Source organism: Balaenoptera musculus, chromosome 14, assembly GCF_009873245.2.
Source record: "Balaenoptera musculus isolate JJ_BM4_2016_0621 chromosome 14, mBalMus1.pri.v3, whole genome shotgun sequence".
NCBI classification, from domain to species: Eukaryota; Metazoa; Chordata; class Mammalia; order Artiodactyla; family Balaenopteridae; genus Balaenoptera; species Balaenoptera musculus.
In genome coordinates this window covers 29,402,140-29,426,973 of record NC_045798.1, presented here as the reverse complement: position 1 = coordinate 29,426,973, position 24,834 = coordinate 29,402,140, and the positions used below count along the sequence as shown (strand labels likewise).

Sequence of the window (24,834 nt, the reverse complement as noted above, 5' to 3'; positions counted from 1 at the left end):
AGAGCATGTCTTACCCATTTAGGTAAGACATCGTCAGTAGAGCATAACCAGGTTAGCTTGTAGGTATGTCACCCAGACTTGGGTGGCTCCCTGGTATTACGTCTCCCACCCAGTAAGTTAAGCCAGTCTCTTCAAGGCTCCTGACTGTTACCACCTTCATCGCTCATGTCCTGCTGATTCTTTTTTTTTTTTTGGCTGTGTTGGGTCTTCGTTGCTGCACGGGCTTTCTCTAGCTGCGGAGAGCGGGGGCTACTCTTCATTGCGGTGCGCAGCCTTCTCATTGTGGTGGCTTCTCTTGTTGCAGAGCACGGGCTCTAGGCGCGTGGACTTCAGTAGTTGTGGCTCGCGGGCCCTAGAACGCAGGCTCAGTAGTTGTGGCACACAAACTTAGTTGCTCCGCGGCATGTGGGATCTTCCCGGACCAGGGCTCGAACCCGTGTTTCCTGCATTGGCAGGCGGATTCTTAACCACTGTGCCACCAGGAAAGTCCCCCTGCTGATTCTTTGAGTTTAATTCTACCTCCTTTGGAGACCTTTCCAGTCTGTTCTGAAATAGGGCAATCTCGCCCTTTCCCGAATTCCCGCAGCTTTCACTTCCTGTGGCTCTCCTAGTTGGCACTCCAGCTTTGGTCATTATATTATATCCAGTACTTATTGCCCTTTATAGTTGCCTAATTATTCGGTATATCTGAGCTGCAATCTCCTTACTGAAAGTGTTAACTTCTTGAGACCAGGAGTCGTGGCTTATTCTGGGGGTCCCTCTCCCCAGCTCCTCGCCTCATGCTGGGCACATAATCTGCAAAATTTCAAGCTCCTTGAGGACAGGGACCACCTCCTCACTCACATGTCCTTGAGGACAGGGACCACCACTCACTCACTCACCTCACTCTCCCCAGCCCCTAACACAACACCTGCCACAGAGCTGAAACTCAGTAAACATTTGGTGAATGATTGATTGTTGGCACTTAGGGGATACTTGGGCTTTGATGACAAGTTTTGAGGGAGAAGGTCATCCTTGTTTTAAAATGTCTTTGACAAACTACCATCACAGTGACATGATGATGAAACTTCCGTATGAGATTCTTCATAGTCCATTTGTGGGAGAGAGAGTACTACAAAAATTTTTAATAAGATTAGGCATGTTTTTGTAGTATGGACTTGTTATAGTATTGAAATGTGTCATTTTCCAGCAAAAATTCATGTGAATTTGAGAAATAATCTAGATTGAACCAACCCTATAACAACATACATAACCTCATACCATACACAAAAGTTAACCCAAAATGGATCAATGGCCTAAATCTAAGAGTCAAAACCATAAAATGCTTAGAAGAAAATTTAGGGATAAGTCTTCATGACCTTGGATTTGACAGTGATTTCTTGGATATGACACCAAAAGGTCAAGCAACAAAAGACGAAATAAATACATTGGACTTGATCAAAATTTAAAACGTTTGTGCATCAAAGGACATTATCAAGAAAGTGAAAAGAAACCCACAGAATGGGAGAAATATTTGCAGATCATATATCTGATAAGGGCCTAGTATCCAGAATATACAAAGAACTCTTACAACCCAACAACAAAAAGACAAACAGCTCAATTTAAATATGAGCAAAGGACTTGAATAGACATTTCTCCAAAGAAGTTGTACAAATGGCCAATAAGCACAAGAAAAGATGCTCAACATCATTAGCCATGCAAATCAAAACCACAATGAGATACCATTTCAGACCTACTAGAATTGCTATAAGGTTTTTTAAAAACTTGAAAATAACAAGTGATGGTGAGGATGTGGAGAAATTAGAACCCTCATATACTGCGGGTGGGAATGTAAAATGGTGGAAGACAGTTTCTTAAAAGGTTAAACAGAGAGCTATCATCATATGACCCAGCAATTCCAAAATAATTGAAAGCAGGGAATTGAGGAGATCTGTAAACTAGTGTTGATAGCAGCGTTATTCAGAATAGCCAAAAAGTGGAAACAAACCAAAAGTTCATCAACAGATGAATTGATAAACACAATGTGGTGGATCCATACGATGGAATATTACTCAGCTACAAAGGAACGAAGCTGGGACACATGCTGCAATGTGGATGAGCCTCGAAAACATGCTGAGTGAAGGAAGCCAGACACAGAAGGCCACGTGTTGTGTGATTCCAGTTGTATGAATTATCCACACTAGGTAACATCCGTAGAGACAGAAAGCAGATCAGTGGTTGCCTCGTATTGCATGGAAGAAAGGATGGAGAGTTACTGCTCTGTGGGTAAGGGATTTTCTTTCGACGATGGAAGTTTTGGGACCTACAAATAGAGGTGATGGTTACACAACATCATGGTTCTACTAATGCACACTTTAAAATAGTTCACTTTCTATTCTGTGAATTTCACCTCAGTTTTCTTAATCTTTTAAAAAGGCATACATAAGCAGGCATCTAACAACGTCTGTGCCTACCGTCAGGAATAATTACCTTTCTTAAATTTCTGTTGAGTGAAAAATAGATTAAAGTAACTTATAAATATTGCATTTTGACCATGTATTATTCATGCTAATCTACAGATTTGAGGATAGTGACCAAGAGGCATATGTAACGAAAAGCCTTGTACTGAAAGTGAAATCAGTTTTGCTATGAGGAAAGTCCTGCTCAGGCCAAGAGAAGGGGACTTTCCAGAAAAGCTTATTCACCCAAGCACTCATGACACAAATATTTATTGAGCTCTTACTAGGTGTCAAGGACAAAAAACATGAAGATCCCTGCCTCGTGGGGCTGACAGTGTAGCAGGGGATACAGAGACTAAGTAGGACATAGTGAATGAGTTAATTGCAGGCTTTAGGAAGTGCTGAGCGCTGTGAACACAGGAACAGTCAAGGCAGCGGAGGGGCCTGTGCATGGAAGACTGAGGATGGTTAGAGAGGGTCTCATCGGGAAGGGGGTTGAGGAGGCCCTGAAGGAGAAGAGGCAGCCGCACAGCAGGGCTAAGGCGCCGCCTGGGTGCGACTGGGAGGCCAGCATGGCTGGAACAGTAACCGAGAGGGAGGGCAGAATGGGGACACGACGCTGGACAGGCCACGGAAAGGGGGCGCCAGAGAAACAGGGCTGGTGTCACGCAGGGACCCTGAGCGGACAGGCCGTAGGCGGTGAGCACGGCGGTGACCCCAGCTGATTGCTCTGTGCAGCCCCAAAGATGTGGCGGGTGGGAGGCGCTTGCAGTCCTCAGGTGAGAGAGGCCACTGGTCGGAACCCGGCAAGCAGTGGAAGTGGAGCTGTGGTGATGGATTTCATGTGCCTGTGAGACACAGGAGCGTCCAGGTGACTTCAGGGCTCAGTCTGAGCCACCGGAGAGACACAGCCTCCATCCGCCGAGTTGCAGGGCAGGTATGGGGGGTCAGGAGCTCGGCTCCGGCCGTGTCGAGTGTCCGGTGTGCACTGGACATCTGGGGAGAGGCCAGAACTGCTCTTCACCTTCAGGTAACAGGTTCTTCTGAGGAAGGTGCTCGTGGTCGCAGAGTGAGGAGATGGTGCTCAGATACGAGATCCCGGGCGGGTCTTCAGAACAGTCACCGCGGTGAGCCGAGCGGTGCAGAATCATCACATGGACCACTTATGTCATCAAAGCTTTTTCTAGCGTGGACCTGGTCACGCAATTCCCTGGAAGGTTAGGAACATTTTTCTTGTCTAGGAAGAATGGTGGGTTTTGGATAAAGATTACAAGAAAAATGTTTCTTCTTCCTATAATTGTCAGATGCCTTCTTTGATTCCCTCTGGACAGTGCACTTGCCAAACAAATATCATTTTCTTGATATTTAGAGTCAAGTTAGCAAAAAATTAATAAAGATCATGCTTCTTATGGGTTTTCCCCCGAGATCCTGTTGTCACCACTGATGTAACTGGCCTAAAAGATTGAGAGAGTAAGAGCAGAAGCCATCCATTTACAGGGTTTCTTGTGTCACAGACAGCCCCTTGGGCTGCGCTGGTCTCTCCTGTTCCAGACCATCGTGGCCAAAGTCAGCTCAGGAGGCAAATGAGTGGGCCCAGGAGGAGGCTTCCTTGTTGTCGGGAATTGTCGGGAGCTCCAGGAATGTCAGGTCCATCTGTGTTCAAGTTTAAATCAGAAACACATTCAAGGGCTGGATGAGAGTGACATCTTGTAACACTGGCTGCACTGCCTGCCTCCGTTGGGGTAAAACAACGTTTAATAAAGCTGCTAAATGCTGAGATGAATTAAGCATGATGAATCAGAATCTCCAACTAGTAACTCTTGTAAAATTGTTCCAGATGTTTCTCTTGGGAAAGGAGGCCCTCTCCTAGGTATATGCCCAAGATAATTAAAAACCCACATTTACTTAAATACCTGTACACGAATGTTCACAGCAGCACTATTCACAACAGCCAAAAAGTGCAACAACCCAAATGTCCATCGAAGGATGAATGGATGAAACCACGTGGTCCATCCACACAGTGGGATCTTATTTGGCCATAAAAAGAATGAAGCACTGACCCGTGTTACAACCTTGGAAACATTATGCTAAATGAAAGAAGCCTGACACAAAAGGTGACATATCATATGAGTCCCTTTTTAATGAAACATCAGAACAGGCAGATCCGTAGAGACAGAAAGTGGACTGGTGTTTGCCAGGGGCAGAGGGAGGTGAGAATAAGGGGTGACTGCTCGTGGGTGCAGGGTTTCTTTGGGGTGATGGACATGTTCTAAAGATGACTGATGATGGGTGCACAACTCCATGAATAAACGAAAAACTACTGACTTGTACACTTTAAATGGGTAAACTGTATGGTATATGCATTATAGGTCAATAAAACTGTTCCATTAAAAATAGACAGAGGGAAAATATAAAACTTAAAATCAGAGAGTCCCAGAACTGGAAGAAATCTTAAAGGTGATCTCATACAAACACATGAGTGTAGAATATCAAGGTCTTTGGGTTCTTTGGACAGTTTTCCTTCCATTTTGTGTCTGGTGCCAGATTCGCAGCTGCTGCAGGTTTGCACAGGAGATCTGCAGCACCTTTGAAATATTTTATTTCGTGGAAACGTGAATCCCCTAATCCCTCCAGGAATGCACCGCGGGTGTTGCGTTTCCATTTAACCATTGGTTCCTCTCAGGGAGGCTGCACATTCCCACTGAGGACACCCTCAGCCTGTTGTAGGGTGTCGGGTACATGTGCAGCTTAGTTAATTACTAAGATCCCCCTTAGTAACTGGGGATCGTGGGCCTGCACCCTGGCCCAGCCCACTCTCCTTCCTCCTCCCCGCCCCACAGCTGCCTACGGGCTGAGCTGGGGTTCTCCAGGGCCCCAGGGATCCCCTCCCGTGTGGGGACTTGGAGGCTCGGCTTCCAGGCGCCCTTCCATGGGGCTGCACACATTCTCCTACAAGGGCTTGGCCCTTGTTTCTAGAAAGCAGCTGCAGTCCTGTTCAGCCAGCCCCACTCCCTCTCCAGCTGTAAGTGCAGGAATCTGGGGGCCTTGCGGCGGGGAGCGGGGGGTCTGGGAGCCGGGGCAGCCCAGGCACCAGAAGCTCAGGGTGCAGCTCAGTGCGACAGCAGTGCCCTCGGGGCTCCTGTCCCCGAGGCCCACTCTTGGCCACCATAACCTACCTCTTGCTGGTGATCTGGCCGTGCCCTTCTTGTGTTCAGAACCCGTGCCCCCTCCCCAGCACCTGGTGTGATGCCTCATGCCCGTGGGTGTCCTGAAGCTGTTTCTGGAATTCAGTCCTCAAGTCTGCATTGCCTCCTGTCCCCTGCCACGTGCTTCTCTGTGAGCCTGTTGGCACCTGGCGGCCTTGTCATGATGCTGTCAGATCTGCAGCCCGTGTTCTGGCCCTGTCCTTGTGCCCAAAGCCAAGAACTCCCTGACCCTCCCCCCAGCAGCACTTCATAGGTCGGTCCTCACCTCTTGGCTGTCCTGAGGCCTGGTCCACCCCCCCCCTTATAATTTTGTCTTCCTGTTACCCCCTCACCGCCTCCCTCCTGCCCTGGCCCCTCATGTGCACATCCTCACCGCCCCCCCCTCCACCTGTCGGCCGTGTGCTCATCACTCCAGCTGAAGCTCCAGCCTCTGACCAGAAGGACCCGTTCTGTCCCCGGGGAACAGGACATAGTGGTCAGAGTGAAGAAGCTCCCCCGGCTGGGACCTGAACCCAAAATCCATGCTCAACCAGAAATATCATTTTAGGATTCCTCATTAGACACCTCTACTATGTTTTACACTAAAATTTTCCCAAAGAAATATGTATCTAATTCTACAGCCATTGTCAGTAGGAATATACCAAACCCACTTTTACAGACATTTGCTTTAAATCTAACCTGTTCCCAAAAAGAGGGCCTTCTTCCTCCATTTTGCCGCTCAGCACGTAAAACAGGACTCAGAGTGACTAAGAAGACCAAGAATAATACCTCCAGGTGTTACATAATCAAGCTTGATGCCACGGAGAACTTTTGTCAGACAACTTGACAGAGCCTGTCTGGAAGCAAAGACCAAAGTCGTGATTCTTTGAGTCTCTTATCCCTAATAAAAATACATAATTATTTTATTTCTGTTCCCACACAAATAAGTTTCTCCTGTGAGTCTCTTTGGCATGCTTCAAGTGCACAAGTTTCTCAGAGAATTAGGATTTTAGAGAGAGACTCTTAGGTATAAGAGTGGGAGTATTGTGAAGGAGAAAATCAAAAGCTAAAAAATTAATTTTGTGGGGGAAAAATACTTAAGGAAAATTATATGTTCCCATCACAATGGGGTAGATTTATTTAACTCTCTACTATGGGTCATGGATCTAATTACTAGAACTTTATACTTATCAGTTGTTTTGTAAGACTATAATTTGGAAATAAAAGGTAGAGTCCTTAGACAAATCTTACTATATCTTTAAAAAAAATTTTTTTAAACCAAGTGCAAGAGCAGCAAAACCCATGCAACCTGGCCATGGTGGGCAGCAAAGGCCCCTTTGGCTCAGTCCCCCTGAACCTTGGAACCACAGGGAATTCTGATTCTGCCCCAGCCCTTGTGCATCATGCTTCAGGGAGAAAAGAGACAGGCCAGAGCTTTGTGGGTAACTCTCCGTGCTCAGCTACACAGGAAGGAAGTGAAAGCCTCTGGAACTAATACATGAAATGAACAAGGTTGCTGGATATAGGATCGAATACAGATGTCAACTGTATTTCTTTGTACTAGCCATGAAAAATTCCAAAAATGAAGTTTAAAAAAAACATGCACCTTCAAAATAACATCCAAAAACATTACTTAGGAAAAAATACCTAACAAACGTTATGAAAGATGTATACGCTGAAAACTAGGAAACATCACAGAGAGAAAATAAGACACAAACAGATATACCATGTTCATGGATAAAAAGCTCATTGTTGTTAAGATGGCACTTCTCCCCAAAGCAACCTAGAGATGCAGTGCAATTCCAGCCAAAATACCAGCAGCTTTTCTACAGAAACTGACAGGCCAGTTCTCAGACATATGTGGAAATTCAGAAGACCAAGAATAGTCAGAATGATGTTGGAAGAGAACAAAGTTGCAGGACTTAACACCTAATTTTAAGACGGACTACAGAGCTACGGTAATCAAGATGGATGGAGTTGGCACAAGGATGGACATATGGGTCGGTGGAACAGAATTAAGTCCAGGAACAGACCCACGTGTGTATGGTCAGTTTCAGCAAAGGTACCAAGGTCAGTTTCAACAATTCAATGGAGAAAGGGTAGTCTTTTCAGTAAATATGCTGGGGGAAGCTGCATATCCACATGGAAAAAAGTGAAGCATGACCATTTCCTCCCACCATAACCCCAAATTAACTCCAATCATAGACCTAAATCTAAGAGCTAAAAATATTAAACTTTTAGAAGAGATCTTGGAGAAAAAACTTTTTACTTTGGGTTAGGCAAAGGTTTCTTAGAACACAAAAATGCGTAAAAGTGAAAAGCAAAAACTGATTAATTAGGGACTTCCCTGGTGGTCCAGTGGCTAAGACTCCACACTCCCAATGCAGGGGGCCCGGGTTCGATCCCTGGTCAGGGAACTAGATCCCACATTCATGCCGCAACTGAGAGTTCTCACACTGCAACTAAAGATCCCGCATGCCACAACTAAGACCCGGCACAGCCAAATAAATAAATAAATTTTTTTTTTTTAAAACTGACTAATTAGACATCATCAAAATTAAAAACTTTGCTCATCAAAAGATGCTTAGGAAAATTAAAATGCGAGCCACATTGGGTGAGAAATTGTTGGCGAAACCTGTAGCTAAGAAAGGATTTGAATCCAGGCAATTTTTTAGAATATTTTACTCTTACGAAAAATAAAACAATAATAAGACATACAACCCAATTTTTTAATGGGAAAAATATTTGAACAGACACCTCAAAATGAAGACATGCGAGCGGCCAACAGTCACGTGAAACGTTGTCCACCGTCATTGGCCATTAGGGAGATGCAAACTCAAACCACAGCCAGATGCCACTACACACCCGTTAGAATAATTAAAATCAAAAAGACTAACAAAACCAAGTATCGGTGAGGTTTGGAGGAACTCAAACCCCTACCCATTGCTCTTGACAGTGCAAATGGAATGGCCACTTTGGAAAACAATTTAGCCATTTTTTAAAGTTAAACATGCACCTGCCCTGTAACCCAGCAATTCCACTCCTGGGTATTAACCCAAAAGGGATGGTAATAGAAGTCCATACAAAGCCTGGTGCACAGATATTCCTAGCAGCATTACTCATAACAGTCAAAAACCATAAATAACCCCAATGACCATCCACTGGTGAGTGAGTAAACAAACAAAATGTGGTCTTATCCATACAATGGAATAGGACTCAGCAGTTTTTTTTTTAAGCTGCTAAAATACATAACAAAATTGGTGAATCTCAGAAAAATCAGGCTAAGTGAAAGAAGCCAGACACAAAAGACTATATGACTTCCTTTATACAAAATTTCTAGAAAAGGCAAAACTATAGAGACCAAAGTAGATTGGCAGTTGTCTGAGACCAGGGGAGGGGGCAGATGGTGGAGGGGTTCTAAGACTTGGCTGTGTTGGTTGGGTGTGTGACCGGATAAGTAAATGGGTGAATTTTAGGGTATATAAAGTATACCTCAAGAGGCTGTTAGAAATGATTCTAAGAATAGTTAAAATTGTCTGTCACAGGGGGAAAAAGGCGAGTGTGGTGTATATTGTAAATGTGGGTTTGCTCTCACTGGTCTCCAGCCATGAGGAGCTGCTACAGAAGAGAAGGAGGAAGCTGGCCAGGCCCTGAGGCTGCTTCCATATCCAGGCTGATCATGTCCTAGTCAGAAGGCTCGGGCAAGTACAAAGGATCCAAGATCATTCCCATTTCATCATGTGTAAAATGGGAGCTGCATCACCTGCATGGCAGGGTATTTGAGACTCAAGTGAGCCCTCGGCCAAAGACCCTGAGAAGCTTGCCTGGGACCCACGCGGCCCCAGGAAGGGCCAGGGTGACACCACTTTACGTTTGGTTACTTGCTGTGGTTGTCACCCACGGAGGCCGTGCTTCATGCTGGGAAAGACTCGGGCTTGGGGACCCCTGATTACTGTCGACACTTTATTTGGTTTGTTTAGCCTGGTCTCTGAAAGCTGTTTCTAAATAGAATTTGAAGCATCCTGCATTAACTTAGACCTGAGGATGGACAGAGATTATAAATAACCAGGAGTGACAGATCCCACACAGACCTTCAACTTGACATCCACCAGATACCTGAAAAAAGAAATGACAGAAACCTATTAGATCGTTCTGCTCCCTGAGGGGTAAAACTGAGTAGGTGTATTTTAAATGAATCAGACCCAAACTTGAGCTTTAGAAAATTCTACTTAAATGGCTACTCTCCTGACTGAAACTGCCTGTTTCTGAGGCCCATTTGATGGTGGTGGTGGCCGTTGTTCACTGCATTACCGTGGAAAATTCCGGTAATCATTTATTTTTGCTCCAGCGTGTTCCAGAAAGGATTTAGTGCCACTCACAAAGTTATAATACAAGTTAATTGAAAAAAACAAAGTATGGCAGAAGGAAGCTAGGAACAGGAGAGTGAGTGATGTGGTAGCAGAGGTGAAGTTGGTGCCCAGAGCATAAAGGCAAGGTCTACACACAAGCTGGGACCAACCCCCAAACGGGATTTCTGAGCTTCTTGGCCGTCAATTCAGTGACATAAATGAAAGCAGCAGAAAAGTCACAGGATCCCAGAGGATTAAAGATGAAATTGGTAAAGCATTTTCTTGAGAGATGCAAAAAAGTATTACTGACACTAAAATTAAAGAGGAATATTTTCCATAAGACATCCTAGGAATAACATTTTTCACTCAACCCAGTAAGGATTTCCGCCACCCTCAGGACAGAGCACCACATGTCGGAGCAGCTCCACCTGAGACCCGGGTGCCCTCCAGGCCACTGGACGACATCTCTTTCACCAGATAAGAAATATTATGCTTTTGATTGTTATGTCCAAAACAAAAAGTGAATCTTAAGTGTCAGTGTAACCAAAAGTTGTTTTATTGTATTACATTAGCAGAGAAATCATGCAATAATTTTTTTTTTACATTTCTTATTGGCAGACATTTATTTCTGTTTTAAGGCAGTTATGAAGAATTGTAAAATTTTTTAAAAAATTGTTACTCACCTGAGAATTCCAGGCTAGCTTTGAGTACACTTTATACCTACAGGAAGGCGTAAACAGCAGAACGAGAAGGAAAGTGCTGTAATAGGAAATGGAGGAGTTGGGTATTTAATTTTAGTTTAAATTTTGATTTAAACATCAAAATTATGCTATGAAAATTTAAAGCCTTCCTTTTTAAAAGTAGGTTTAATTTGGTATCATTATCATGTTTATTTTCTATAACACAACTCAAACTCCTTTGAATAAGAATGACATAAATGACCATGTATTTCAGTTGCTAAATATATGAAGATCACAAGGTGATTCTCAAATTCAATAATACAGAAAAAATTAAGAAATGTCATTTAGTAATTTTCTTTTTATGCTCTCAGTGTCTCTCAACTCTCAGATGTCAAAAACAAGTGAGACTTCACTGTGAATCACCTTTTCTTTTCAGACACACACACACACACACACACGCACACACACCACTGAAATTATTTTTATTTAGTATCATTCATCTTAGTTGCTAACGGAAGCATACTAAAAGTATTCCTCATATTTATTTCCCAGTTGTTTTAACAAATGTATTAGAATTCTAGCCAGGCTCTGGACAAATGTTTGAGCACAGCTAAAGAAGCTTGCAGTGGTTAATGATTTTACAGAATCATTTCTTTACTGGTTTATGTATTTTTATTTGAGATTGTGGTATTGTGGCTATGACTTCTAAAGCTTTATCTTTTAGAAATAATGTTGAAATAAAATAATATGGTGTAAGAGAACTGCTATTAAATAATAAAGGTGGGAGAAAAGGGCTGAGATACAGATAAAAGAGAACAGCCACTTGATGAGTGTGGAATCTGCCTGTGGGTAGTGAGTGCCCAGGGGACATTCTCTCTCCTTGGGTAAGTTTGACATTTTCCCTGATAAAAAGGTGAAGGGGCCACAGCAGCAGCAGCCCTGGAATTTTCCACAAAGATCTGAGAACTCCTTAAAGAGTAAACGTAGGGAATCCTGGGGACCTGGCCCTGGTCTAGCCTCACGTCTTGTTTCCCAACAAGGAAGACAAAGCAGCAGATCGAGCCTGTTCTGTCTCCTCCGTGTTGTCCACGGCGCCCGCTGTAAGATCCCAGCGCCCACGGTTCCTGTCTCACTATGCTGTCAGCATGTCCCCAGGAACCGTGCATTTTGTTTCTTGGGTCAAGCACCCCTCTCTGACTGTCTCAAAGGCTTCTGCTCAGACTATTGAAGAAAAAATGATTCTGACACTTGTTAAAGACAGTAAGGAACTTTCTTCCAGGACCACTGCACAGGGGTTTGCAGTAGGGGGAAAGTGGGGCTTAAATCCCAATATCACCACGACAGGCGTATGACTGCCCTCCTGGACCGTCCGGATAATAGCATAATAGAGTATTTCTCTTTAGACGTGGGGTGCGTGTGTGTGTGTGTGTGTGTGTCTCCTCATTTGGCTCTTCGAAGGAAATTTTTCAAGGAAGCCCACAGACTCCTTCACTGGAGCGATGGGAGCGGCCCTGGAAGATTCCGGAAGGAAGCATCAATCCAGGGAGACAGGATGAAATCTGAGGGTCCAGCTCCTCTCCTTGGCGTGGAGACTGTCCCTTCCTGTCACCTGTGAGCAGTTTGGGTTTGTTGTTGTTGAGGACAGACAGGCAGACACGATAGATACAGAGACGTACGGCACAAGCTTACAAGCTGTTCCCGACACGGGGAGTCAGGCTGGGACGCACTAGAACCGGGTGAAGCTGCACTCAGGGCCCCCTGCTCCCCCTCCCAGGTCTTATCCCTGATTTGTACTCATAACTCTGTGTTCCTTTTTTTCAAAGAGGGTCCACAAGTTGTATAAGCATCAGGCCCCTCAATACTTGGATCCACCCTTGTATGGAATCGTGAACCAACTCAGGTTTTGTTTTTTCCTGCAAAGACTCTGCGCTGATTCTTAGGGAGAGCAGCCTCAACTGCTTCCTGGCGGGGTCACCCCAGGCCCTCTCCTGCAGAGCAGAGATGGAAATCGGTGCTTCCTGGTTTGGGAAGGGATATAAATATTCTAACAAAGAGTTTTGTGAAAATGTATGTAACTTATTTTATATTTAGCTGCTAATGTATAGTCATCTGCTTCCATAGCACTGTTCATTTAATTTGGATAATTTTGGAAATACGGATTCATAGAGCCACCTTTACTGAGGTAGACAGGCTCCTATTTCAGAGGCTGCTGGTGCCGTAAGGGATAGGCCTGCGCACAGTGTGTGAACCAAAAACCCCAGTTCACGCTTAACTCAGAGTTTCTGGAAAGATCAAAAACAGTAAATCACTATCCCCAAAGGGTGTAATTTTAAAAGTTTCTTTCTTATGTACCTAATGCTTTGGGGCTGAATTTAACCCGTCTGCTCAACCATGTCTATTCATAATCGTGGCTCACCTAGAAAATTTAAAAGAAGCAGCTAAAACAGAACTTGCCATTGTAACAAGCATGTTTTTTCACAGCTGAAATGGCCATTCTGCTAGTCGGGTCATTGAGTCCTAAGGACTTGAAATTCTTAGTTGTATTGATAGTTGGTGAATGTCATTAATTTTTGACTTGTCATTTCCACTTTGGGGAACTTTCTGGAACAATAAGAATGTTTGACCAGTAGACTGAGTGGTGAGATCTGGGCCTTCCACCCCATGTGTGGAGTTGACCTCCACGAAGAAAACAATTGATGCACTCCCTGCAAATGTTTTTGGCATTTTCTTTTTACTTTTAACTTTTGGAAGAAGGTAACACATGGGTTTTCTTATCTGTAACTTTTTCAAACTTCAGGAATTCTTCGATCACGTGAAGAAGCTCTGGGATGACGAAGGTGTGAAGGCCTGCTTCGAGAGGTCCAACGAGTACCAGCTCATAGACTGCGCCCAATAGTGAGTCTGTCCGCGAGGACCAATCCGTGCTGCCCTCCCAGAATCTTTGAACTTCCTTAAGTACAAGGAACAAATAATTAACGACTCATTGCAGAAACCAGCTTTTAACATAAGCTGAGTTTAGTAGATGCAAAACTGAAAATCCAGCAGGAGGCAGTGTTTCAGGGAAGAACCAGAAGCAGTTGTATTCATTTTACCTCGATCTTTGCATTCAGTTCCAGTCATTTTTTGCCTTCTATAGAGTTATAGGCATGTTCATAAATTATAACATACTTAGGTATTCATTACTATATTTTAATTTTGGAGCCAGGGCCCTCAAATTAAAATTTAAATAATCCACATCTGCAGTCAAGCCGAAACTCTTACTTAAAGTAATGAGATCATCCTACGCACATTTGAAGTAGACTAGAACCTCAAGAGTAGATGGTAATTAAAATAATAAGTAAATATTTGATGAAAAAAATGTATGAGGAGAAATAAGCAAAGGACTCTGGTGCCAAGGCTGGCTCATTGTTTTTCCCTGAAATTCTCATTTTCCTATTTCCTATCTTTTGCTATTTTAGATTCAGTCTATAACTATTAGAGCATAATGGTCCCCAGAAGAAGGTTAATCAGCGAGTTTTAGCTGTGTTTGCTCGTTTGATAACAAAAACTGTATTTAAAGTTTGTCTTAGATAACTCTTTGGGCATCAAGAAATAAGCTTTTTTACATTTTAAGTCTGTAAACTCTAAAAATCCATACTTGTGGAAAAGGTTCCAGAAGCGTAAAACCTGGGAATTCACAGTATTTGGGACCAAATCTACACTATTTAGAACTACACTGTGAATACTGACTAAGGACAGGGGGGTGCGGCCGCCCCCGGCCCCTCCTCACCCCTCGGAGCTCAGGCTCCATCACCTGTCACGGGCAAGGGGTGCTGAGCGGGGTGGGCAGGGCCCAGGAGGGGACGCAGGCATGTCCCCAGCACTGACAGGAAGCGTTGTGGGCGCCCAGCGGTGATGGAGGTGGCTGTGGACAGGTGAGAGGGGTCGAGGGGCCACACCCTCCCAGGCCAGGGAACGTGGATTTTCCTCCGGACACAGCAAGTGGCCATTGGCTGGAAGAGTGAGGCTGTCAGGTCACTCTGGTGCTGCGTGGAGGGTGAAACAGAGGCGGCAGAGACCCGTGGGTGCACCCGGGCAGGTGGTGGCCGTGGAGGTGAGCCTGGGGCCTCAGGGACAGAGCCAGGCACTGGATCGAACGAGGGAGGTGGAGGAAAGGGGGGGTCAATGAGGATGACCACGGGGCCGTTATTGGGACAGGGACCCAGGAGATGTTGTTTATGGAGGACAGGATGCCATCAGGCTCTGGTTTGGGGAAGTCTAGCTGTGATGCCAGAGGGAATTTCTAGCACAGCTGGAGATAACATTAACATTCATATAGGTTTGCGTTTGAGGTTCTCGGGGAATGTGTCTGATCGTGGTTCCCAGTATTTCTTGAGCGAAGTCGCCTCTGGACCACAGCTCCCTTCAATGTCGCATTAGGAGTTTCTCTTTCTTATAAAAAGAGACAACCCATCACCATAGCGATAGAATTAATGGTTTACTTTAAAATAGAATGTGCAAAGTAAATCTGACAAAAAGAAGCAGCATGAGCTTTGACAGCAGGCAGTCAGGATCCAGATCTTTGCTCTGCTCCCGAGAGCAGAGAGTTTGGGCAGGTTACTTCCATGGGGATAAAATTATGGGCTGTATTCCTGTACAGTTGTTGTAGGGTTAAATAGAGACCCGAAGACCCCAGAGTGGCACCTGGCACACGTGAGCCCTCCTGAGCTCTTGCTGCTGTGTCTCCAATGTGGGAACTGAGGTCCAGGGGGTAACCTGAGGCCACTGAGATCAGGGTTCCCACCCGGGGGGTGGCGGGCCGGGGAGCCCCCGCCAAGCTCTGCTATTTCTTTCCATTCCGTACTTTCAAATTACAGAGAGTGAGACTCTGAGGCACGAGCTCAAGACCCCAGGCTCGTCAAAAATAAAACACCAAGGTTCCTGCGGTCTTCACTCTGGGCTCGGCAGAATCACAGAAAGCCGTTCCCCTCTAAACCTCACTGTCTGGGGCAATCATAACGTCCCAGCTTTGCTTTTTTAATCCATTTTAATATGCATGGGAATCAGATTAGGTCAGCAACCTTTGTCTCTTAATAACAATCTGGTTTTTCCTCTGCACTCAGATGTTGAGGTTGGGGGTGAGACATTTCAAAAACAAGTAATATTTCAGTAACTCTTGTTAGACCTACACATGGAGACAGATGTTTTCTTGTTGCCAAATAAGATGTTGAAGGAACGTAGCTGCTTCCACCTCCCATCACCTTTGCTCATGAAATAAAGGACAGAAAGGACATTTCAATGTCCAACCGGGGATGTCCTGGGACCAGGACGCTCATGCTGGCTTGCCCAGCGCCCCAGAGTTCCAGTTCCTTGGGGAATGTGTCTTATTCCTCCTCAAAGACCCGGCTCCTTAGTGGGAGTTCTGGCATGAAATCAGGGTTATTGGAAATAAGTGAATGGGCAGATCAGGAGCCCGGGGCTCAGCGCGGGGCAGATGGGGCACTGAGCTTTGCCCTGGCAGAGTCCAGGGTTCTGACAGGTCTTCTTTTCCTCTCTCTTCTGAATCCTCTGAGAAAAGATCTGCCGACACCTCGGTGTGACTCTGAGTCACTATGTTACCTGCTCAGCAGTCTTGTGTTTTGAGCCCAAGTGCTAATTAAGAAGGGATTCACTCTAAGCCCTGTTGAAGTCATTTCTTCCATGGCAGAAACCACGGGAATATTTGGGGGAAGAGGCGCTTCCCAGGGGGGCTGAGCTGCCAGTGAAGAATCCAAGGATGATCTCGCCACAGTAACTCAAAAGCTTAAACCCAGAGGAACCCGGCAGTTTCTCCCCTGGGTATACACCCAAGAGAATTAAAAACATACATCCACATAAAAATGTGTACACGAATGTTCACAGCAGCATTATCCACAACAGCCAAAAAGTGCAAACAATGCAAATGTCCATGAAAGGATAACTGGATGAACAGACGTGGTCTGGCCACACAATGGGATCTTATTTAGCCATAAAAGGGAACGAAGCACCAACACATGGTACAACATGGATGAACCTTGAAAACGTGAGGCTCAGTGAAAGAAGCCAGACATAAAGGCCACGTATCGAATGAGTCCAGTTGTATGAAATGCCCAGAACAGGCAAATTCATAGAGACAGAAAGTAGATTAGTGGTTGCCAGGGGCTGGGGGAGGGGGAAATTGAGAGTGACTGTTAAAGGGTACGGGGTTTCTTTTGGGGATAATGAGAATGTTCTGGAACTGAATCGTAGTGATGGTTCTAAATATACTAAAACCCGCTGAATTGTGTACTTCAAAATGGTGAGGTTTATGTTATGTGAATTATATCTCAATTTTAAAAAAGAAACATTACTGGGGAGGGAAGGGTCCAGGGCAGGACAAGCGATGGCACCACCAAGTCAGTCTTGGTGAAAACTCGTGAGAGCAGAAATCCTGCCTCCTCTCGGTCCTCTTCCCAACAACAGATTCAAGTCTAAGCAAGCATTTTAAGGGCTGCTTCTTCGTACCCGCCGCCCCCTCTCCAGGCCGCGACACACGGGCACACGTGGAGCTCCCAAGTTATAAAGCACCTTTCATATACAAATGAGAAAGTCTGCTCAGGTCTGTGTGTGCCACCTGGCATGCAAGGCGCAGACACTTGCTAAGGCTCCTTCAGGAAAGGGGGGATTTGTTCTGAGTCTCTCAGAGCCACTGAAGCCCGAGGCATCACAACCTCTCCGTCCCTGTCTGCTGACCCGTGGGGCCACCCCATAACCCTCAGGCCAGGGCCCAGAGGAAACAGGGCAGACAGGTTTGCTCCAGCCGGGCAGCCTTGTCCCTGTCACCCCGGCCAGCGGCCACCTCTGCGTCCCCAAGCAGGGCTGTGGCAGGCGGGGTGGGCACTGCACCATCCAACACCAGGACCAGCCTGGCTGGAGGAGCGTGGGAACAATCATTATTATGAACTTCAAGGGTTGTACATTTGGTAAAAATGAGTGTCTTTGCAGCATCAAGCAAGCTGAGCAAATTAGCAGAGATTATATTTCATACAGAGGGCCCCAGTTCCCACTGTGAAAATTAAAAACAATCTCTACTGCATTATCCCCCAAAATGTGTTTCCTCTAAGTGCTAATAATAAGTGATTATGTAGCCATGGAAACAGCTATTTTGGGAGAAAGGAAATCAGGGAAAATCGGATTTTTATTTATTTATTTATTTATTTATTTTTGGCTGCGTTGGGTTCTTGGTTGCTGCACGCAGGCTTTCTCTAGTTGTGGCGAGTGGGGGCTACTCTTTGTTGCAGTGCACTGACTTCTCATTGCAGTGGCTTCTCTATGTTGCGGAGCACGGGCTCTAGGGCACGCGGGCTTCAGTAGCTGTGGCACGTGGGCTCAGTAGTTGTGGCTCGTGGGCTCAGTAGTTGTGGCTCGTGGGCTTAGTTGCTCCGCAGCATGTGATATGCCCGGACCAGGGCTCGAACCCGTGTCCCCTGCATTAGCAGGTGGGGATTCTTAACCACTGAGCCACCAGGGAAGTCCCTGGAAAATTGGATCTTTAGAACAGGTTTATAAAATCGTACTCTGCTTAATCTAACTTGAAACTCTACAGCTTGGAGTGTATGTAGGTTCTCACGCTTTGCACACATGTCTTTACATGATACTCACCTTTCATATACATCCATTGACATAATTGGTTTTAGAACACTCTGGAAAGGAGAGAATATCCCCCCAAAAGAAAAGAGCAGTGAGAAAGGTGTAGTGATTTCTCACGTGTGCCCTTTGCCGCCCGGCAGGAGCCATGGGGGCCCCGTTTGTCCCCTCCACACCAGCCTGGATCTCAGGGCTTGCAAGTCCTTGAATGTGAGCTTTCAGGACAATCTGGAAATTATTCACAAAAATGAAGTTTCAACTTCAAAGTGGATGTTTAGGTCATTGTAAAATAAACAATAATTTTAAATATGCATGTTACTATATAGTGTTAACTCACTAAATATCCAATCAATTACCTGAGTGCTTCTGAACCCTCGTTTTGACCTTCATTTCAGCCAAGTTTATTTTCAGATTCATTTTCTAGATCTGTAGCATTGGAAGTGTTTATGGGCAGTAATGTTTTTAAGTATGAAGAATAAATTACATGCAAATATCTCAGTATAAGTGGGTCAGCCTGGTTCTCCTCTGCCCTCTTCGGAAACTTCACCCCGAGAAGCAGCTTCTGAGAGGGTCCTGAGGGTGGGAACCCTCACTTCCCTCGTGGGTCCTCTTTGCTCCCACTGTGACCACACTCACCACAGTCTGACACCAGATGTGTTACACCAGCCGGGTGTCCCACCGTTTAACTCAGTTCTGACACTCTCTTCCCAGAGAGCCTCAGGCCCCACAGGGTAAGGGCTCAGGCCACGAGACGCCCCACTTCAGGTGCCAATCACGACGAGGTCCCCAGGGGACCCCCCACGTCTGTCCCACCTGACTTCAGATCAGAGGTGCCCGTGTCCTCCTCCACCTCGGATTCAGTTTTCTGCTAGAACAGCTCATAGAATTCAGGGAAACACCTACTTAACGTTTACCGGTTTATTAAAGGATATGATAAAGGACACAGGTGAACATCCAGATGAAGAGGTTCCCCAGGGCAAGGCCTGGGAGGGTCCTGAGGGTAGGAGGCTTCTGTTCTGTGGAGTTGGGGGTACCCCCTCCCAGCACGTGGATGTGTCCACAGCAGGGAAGCTCTCCAGGCCCCATGCTGCTGGGTTTGCTGTGGAGGCTTCCCCATGGGGGCATGATACATCATTAACTCAGTCTGCAGCCCCTCCTCCCTTCCTGGAGGATGCAGGTGGGGCTGAAAATTCCCAGCTTCTAATCACAGGTTGGTCTTTCTGGTGACCAGCCCTCAACCAGGAGCCCACCCAGAGTCACCCCATTAGAACAAAAGATGCTCGTCTCACTTAGGAAATTACACGGGTTTCAGGAGCCCTGTGTCAGGAACCAGGAACAGAGACTACCTTTTTTTTCCGTGATGTCACACTGTATACATGGATTTTTTTAAACCTCTCAGAAAAACTACTCCCCTGAGTGGAGAATCCTGGGGGATTCCCGTTCCTTGTCTCTTGGGTCCTCAGACTTCCCGTAAAGGCGGCAGGACCCCACGTCCTCGCCCCTTCCGGCAGGTGGAACGAGTTTCCTGTTCACTGTGTATTGTCAGATTCATTCTGAAGGCTGTGGACACTGGGCCATTGAACCAGATAGCGTTAAGCGCGCACGCACACACACACACACACACACGTTTTTGCTGCCTTACAGCTATTTTTCCTCTTGTTCCTTAGAGATAGACCCTTTGTCAAACAGTATCCCACATGGGGTGCCAGCGTGCTGAGGGCTCCGCAGGGGTGAGGAGCAGGAGGTGTTGCCCTTAGAGCCCCCCCCAGAGCCTTTGTGGCCCCTCAGTTGATGCCAGGAAACCCCAGTTTCCACGGGGCCCAGGTTAAAAATTAGGGCCAGTGTCCAGAATTTGTAGCAGCAGAATGAAATGCGTCAAATGCCAAACTAAAGTGGTACTTGAATAGAGTGAAACTCTCAATGTTCACACTGGCAACACTTACTTACTATATGATCTGTGTAGTGTGGGTTTGGATGGCGGCTGGTCTCCTCTGGGCTCAGCGTCCAGTGTCTCCTGCGGGGGGAGGGGTGTGTGGAAATACTCTGGTTTATGCGGTTGAGTAGCTGCAAACGGTAGCAGAAATGGGTTTTTTTCAAGTTGGCCTTATAATCAATCACAAGAAACATTTAAGTTAATTATGCAGGAATGTGGAAAGGAGAAATACAAGAAATTTCCCACCAACTGGAATTCCTAGCAGACCCTAACAACTCCTCCCGTTCCTTAACGTAAATGTAAAGTCAGATAGATGCTTAAATGTTTTAATGTGTCACATTTCCGACGTGATGACGGGACTCTGACCCTCACGTGAGCCGGAGCTTCAGTGGCATCGGAAGAAGTGGGTGCCCTGTCCTCACCTCGAGGTCCTGCAGCTGGACGGGGCTGGTCGTCTAAGCAGTAGATGCTACAGCCTTCCTCCCAAACAACTGCACATCTAAAAACATGGGCATAATGTCTTGATAAGAGTTAGCGTTACACAGGTGTACGCATTTGTCAAAACTCAGCAAACGTACACTCACAATTTGGGTTTCTATGGATCAAAATTTACATCAGAAGAGTAAACTGTCAACAAACATTGATTTTAGCTAATGACCTGGGTGCTGAATCATGTAGGAGGAAGTATTCTGGTGTTTGCGATTTTGTTGAAATTATCAAAAATAAGATGGATAAATGGGGTAGATATGTGACCTTTTAAAGTACAGTAAAGGGCTTCCCTGGTGGCAGGAAAGTGGTTAAGAATCTGCCTCCCAATGCAGGGGACACGGGTTCAAGCCCTGGTCCAGGAAGATCCCACACGCCACGGAGCAACTAAGCCCCTGCGCCACAACTGCTGAGCCTGCGCTCTAGAGTCCGCGAGCCTAGAGCCCGTGCTCTGCAACAAGAGAAGCCACCGCAAAGAGAAGCCCGCACACCGCAACTCTGCTCACCGCAGCTAGAGAAAGCCCGGGCACAGCAACGAAGACCCAACACAGCCAAAAATAAATAAAATAAATAAATTAAAAATAAAGTACAGTAAAAATGGTAATGGCAGAATCTAGGTGGTAGGTATTCAAGTATTCACTATAAAATTATTTCAAGTTTGTTGTGTGTTTGAAATTTTTCATAATAAAATATAGGGGGAAGAAAAATATACATAAGTATAGATGTGATCAGAAGTCTACAGAAAAATAAGTAACATAGCAGCACAGAGTAACGCATTGGTAGTACCCCATGAAGTATATAATATGGCACACAAGACATTTGATGTGGAAGGGTTTTACTACCATTCTTTTAAGTGTTTGCTGAATTATGGGAAACACTTGCAAAGAGCCCAGGGAACTCAGGTTGAAAACCACTCATACTACTAACTATTAATAAGATGTGCAGCTACAGAATAATGTAAGAGATGTGTCCTGTAATTCTCAGCTTCCAAGTGTAGCTGCAGAATAGCCCATTGTTATAGAAACTTACCATGCACATCATATGAGTTAACATATCCATCCTCACACAAACCCGGAGAGTTTATTATCTCCATTCTACAGAGGAGGAAACAAAACTGCCCACGACTACGTAGAGCTATCAGGCTGTTACTTGATTTAGCCAGGATTTCACATTTTAAACCTAAAGATTGTGAGAGACTATTATGGTTTAAAAGTTTAACAAACATTATATAAGCATGAAATGCCTGCCAGGTGCTGCCACAGAATAAATTTTAAAGATGATGAGGGTGGGTCCAAGCTTATAAATAAGTGGATTTTCACAAGGACACCCATTTTCTCAGATTCTGAAGTCACTCTCCTTAACTGTTCATTTTTATCACATTCATGTCTCAAACATAGTTTGCAAATGAAAACCAGGATAGTTGGGGTTTCTTTATAGAGGTCCTCATAGTTCAAGAAATTTAAAGGATAATTCACCGAAAAGGGAAGATATTTGTAAACTATGTATCTGATAAGTTATTTGTATCCAGAGTATATAAAGAACTCTTACAACTCAATAACAGAAAGATAAATAGGGCTTCCCTGGTGGCGCAGTGGTTAAGAATCCACCTGCCAATGTAGGGGACACGGGTTCGAGCCCTGGTCCGGGAAGATCCCACATGCCTCAGAGCAACTAAGCCCATGCACCACAACTACTGAGCCTGTGCTCTAGAGCCCACGAGCCACAACTACTGAGCCCACATGTCACAACTACTGAAGCCCGTGCGCCTAGAGCTCGTGCTCTGCAACAAGAGAAACCACCTCAGTGAGAAGCCCGCGCACCACAATGACGAGTAGCCCCCGCTCACCGCAACTAGAGAAAGCCCACGCACAGCAACGAAGACCCAATGCAGCCAAAAATAAATAAATAAAATAAATAAATTTATTTAAAAAAAAAGATAAATAGCCCAATTTTAAAATGAGCAAAGGATCAGAAGAAACATTTCCCCAATAAGATATATAAGTGGCCAGTAAGCTGTGAAAATGTGGTGAACATCATTGGCTCTCAGGGAAATGCAAATTGAAACCATAATGAGACACCACTGTACACCCACTAGGATGGCTAGAATCAAAGAGTCAGATGAAAACTAATGTGGCGAGGATTTGGGGAAACTGGAACCTTCATATTTTTGCTGGTAGAGATGTAAAATAGTGCAGCTGCTTTGGAAAACAGTCTGGCAGTTCCACAAAAAGTTAAACACAGAGTTACCGTATAATCCAGCAATTCCTAGGTATACACCCAAGAGAATTGAAAACATACATCTATACCAAAACTTTAAGACAGGGACTTCCCTGGTGGTCCAGTGGTTAAGACTCTGTGCTCCCAATGCAGGGGCCACAGGTTCGATCCCTGTTGGGGGAACTAAGATCCCGCATGTCACGCAGCACAGCCAAAAAAAAGAAACAATCCAAATCAACTGATGAATGGATAAACAAATTGTGGTCTGTCTATGCAATGGAATATTATTTAGCTGTAAAAAGGAATGAAGCACTGACACACAGTACAACATGGATGAGCCCTGAAGATGTGATAAGTCAAAGAAGCCAAACACAAAAGGCCACATACTGTGTGATTCCATTTATATGAAATACCTAGAATAAGTATTTCTGTAGAGACAGGAAGTAGGTTAGGGTTGCATAGGGCTGAGGGGAGTTGAGGGGGCGGATGAGGAGAGGACCTGCTTGATGGGTACCGGGTGCCCTTTTGGAGCAATGCAAATTCTAAAAGTGATCGTGGAGCTGGTTGCACAAGTCTGGAAGTACGAAGAAAACCACTGAATTGTGTGCTTTAAATGCACTTTGAGACCCCCTGTTGCAACTGGCTTGTTAGATTAATTTGGACACCACAGTAAAATTAATATGGAGACTGCTGATCATTTGAATCTGCCTAATTTTAGGGCGTTTCTATTTAATACCAAGGAAAAAGCAAAAAGAGAGACTCCGTTCAAAAGTGGTGAACGATTGCTCCACAGAAGTGGATGCTCCTGACCCTATAAAAGGATCTCTGTCTCACCTGTGTGCCTGAGCTGGCAGTACAGGTATGCTGCTGAAAGAAAAGGGAAGAGGAGAAATGGAAAAACAAAAATACTGATTCAAAATACGATTCCCATACTGAAAAGATGTCTTGATATCTCTAAAAAATAATCTTTATGGAAACTGGCAGGTAATGTTGTAAGAAGTTATTTCCATAGGATTTTGAGCTGTTCTTCTCCACACAGTGCCCGACACAGTAACATCTCATTAAATATTTGTTGAATGAATAAGTAAATCTAATCAGGTATTTTAAACTCTCCGTTATGGATGGGTCAGTGGGCCACTGCTGGCTGTTCCCCGCCATGCCTGGAACAGAGCCCAGCACATAGTAGGTGTTCAGAAAGCAACTGTTACATGAATGGACTTTTACATTATAACTGTTCATTCTCGGTTGTACAGAATTCATCTTTCTCTAAAACTCAGATAAAGGCACAATATCTGTTCATAGCAGCGTTATTCAAAATAGCCAGAAAGTGGAAATAACGCAAGTGTCCAACATACGATGAAAGGAGAAACAAATGTGGTCTAATCAGACAATGACTGTTGTTCAGCCTTGACAGGACGAAAGGCTGGTTCATGTTTTCACATGGCCTCCTTTCGAGCAGAAGCATTCACTTCTGCTCAGAGAAAACGGGCTGCTCTAGTAAATAGTACATTACACAAGGACTTCCCTCCTTCCAGTAAACAGTGAGCGTGTGTTCACACTGTCAAGAAATGTAATTACAGCCTTTCAAGTATGATTCAGGGAGTGAGGAAGCTGCCCTTTGGTAATTTCACATCAAAGAAAGCTTTCAAAAAAGGAAGAAAGTAAAACCGTCCTTCTTCCTTACACCAAATTCCATTGATCACATAATAATTAGACTCCATGATACCAGTAGAAAGCTACCTTTCAAATACAAGCTTCATTCTGTTCTTATATTAACTTACTAAGCACAGATGGAATTCCCGTGTGCTCACTAACAGTTTTAGCCACGTGATCACAGTTAAGTGCTTGGTACTCAGTGTTCCCCATCCTGTTCTCCATCGATGTGAACCTCGAGGGCCGGGCATTGTTTCTGAGGAGAAGGAA

At 45.0% G+C, this 24,834-nt stretch overlaps 1 protein-coding gene across 2 annotated transcripts in view; it reads left to right on the top strand.

The window, feature by feature from the left end:
• GNAL (G protein subunit alpha L) overlaps window positions 1-24,834 on the top strand; it is an 88,980-nt gene that overhangs the window by 43,727 nt on the left and 20,419 nt on the right. For both annotated transcript variants that reach the window (XM_036823513.1, XM_036823514.1), the window contains exon 5: window positions 13,450-13,547. In XM_036823513.1, coding sequence (XP_036679408.1) covers window positions 13,450-13,547 — 98 coding nt within the window. The remainder of the gene's footprint in view (window positions 1-13,449; window positions 13,548-24,834) is intronic.